Source organism: Merops nubicus, unplaced genomic scaffold (assembly GCF_000691845.1).
Source record: "Merops nubicus isolate BGI_N331 unplaced genomic scaffold, ASM69184v1 scaffold29682, whole genome shotgun sequence".
NCBI classification, from domain to species: Eukaryota; Metazoa; Chordata; class Aves; order Coraciiformes; family Meropidae; genus Merops; species Merops nubicus.
The window spans coordinates 6,365-7,387 of NW_008596059.1; the positions used below are offsets into that span (position 1 = coordinate 6,365).

The window sequence follows — 1,023 nt, forward strand, 5'->3', positions numbered from 1 at the left end:
GCCACACCGCGCGGGGGCGCTCCCCAGCCAGCGAAGGTGTCCGAGCTGGGTGTGCCCAGCAGGGTACCGGGATCTCGGGTGCGGGGGGGAGCAGAGCAGCCTGCCGGGAGCCGTGGGGCTCAGACCCAGCGAGCAGGGGCCGGCGCGGTGCGGGAAGACACTCACCGTGGGTCGGCCGGGCGAGGAGCAGTGCCACACAGAGTGCCAGGGCTGCGGCGCAGGGCGCCATGCCAGCTCAGCATCCTCTGCAGGCGTGGGGCTGGGCGAGCGGGGTGCCGAGCTGTGCTCTGGCAGGCTGCTGGATGCTCGTTTTTCCCCCGGGGGCTGGCTCTCGGTGACGTCTCGGAGGCGTTAGCGCAGCGGGAGGAAAGTAGCTGCGTAGCAACTTCCACTTTTCTTTACTGCCCACCCACGGCTGGTGTCTCAGCACAGGCTGGGCATTTCCTACAAGCAGCATTAAAGGAAGAGCTCTGGGGACTTTTCTGAACAAACCAGTACACCACTGAGAGAGAAAATAGGAGTAAATCATGTGTTTTCTGCTTTGTTGTTAAACGAGGTGTTAAAAGCACAGCACAGGGGGCAAGTGGTAGCAGCTGGGATGACCCATCAGAGGGGTTCTACTGAGCACAGCACCCACTCAGCAATGTCCCCTAGGGCCAGGGTCCTGTCCTGCCAGCCGCTAAAGCCAGTCAGCTCACAACCAGCCCTGGAGAGCCCACAGCCCCAGGACAGGGTTTGTTCTTTCCCTTCCTTTGGGCTCAGCCCATATCCTCGTGCTTCAGCCTGTGGTTTGCCTTTCCCCATTTTGGGGCCCAGTGACAGCCTCTGGGCTGTTCTGTGTCCTGGGCACAGGGGTGGCACCACAAGCTCTGCAGTTGGGTATGGTGCAGGGGGTGTAGCAGCCAGCCAGACCCGGGGCCCTGGCACGGCCACGGCACACACGGGGCTCTGGCCCCATGTCTGGTGGTGCTGTCCCTGGGTGCCAGGACCTGGATGACCACCAAGCCACTGGCAGTCCCCAGC

At 63.2% G+C, this 1,023-nt stretch overlaps 1 protein-coding gene across 1 annotated transcript in view; it reads right to left on the reverse strand.

The window, feature by feature from the left end:
* Nucleotides 1-229, reverse strand: part of IL10RA (interleukin 10 receptor, alpha) — a 3,630-nt gene extending 3,401 nt beyond the window's left edge. Inside the window, 1 exon segment of the mRNA XM_008936275.1 lies at nucleotides 166-229. Coding sequence (XP_008934523.1) covers nucleotides 166-229 — 64 coding nt within the window.
* Between the last annotated feature and the right edge of the window lie 794 nt (nucleotides 230-1,023).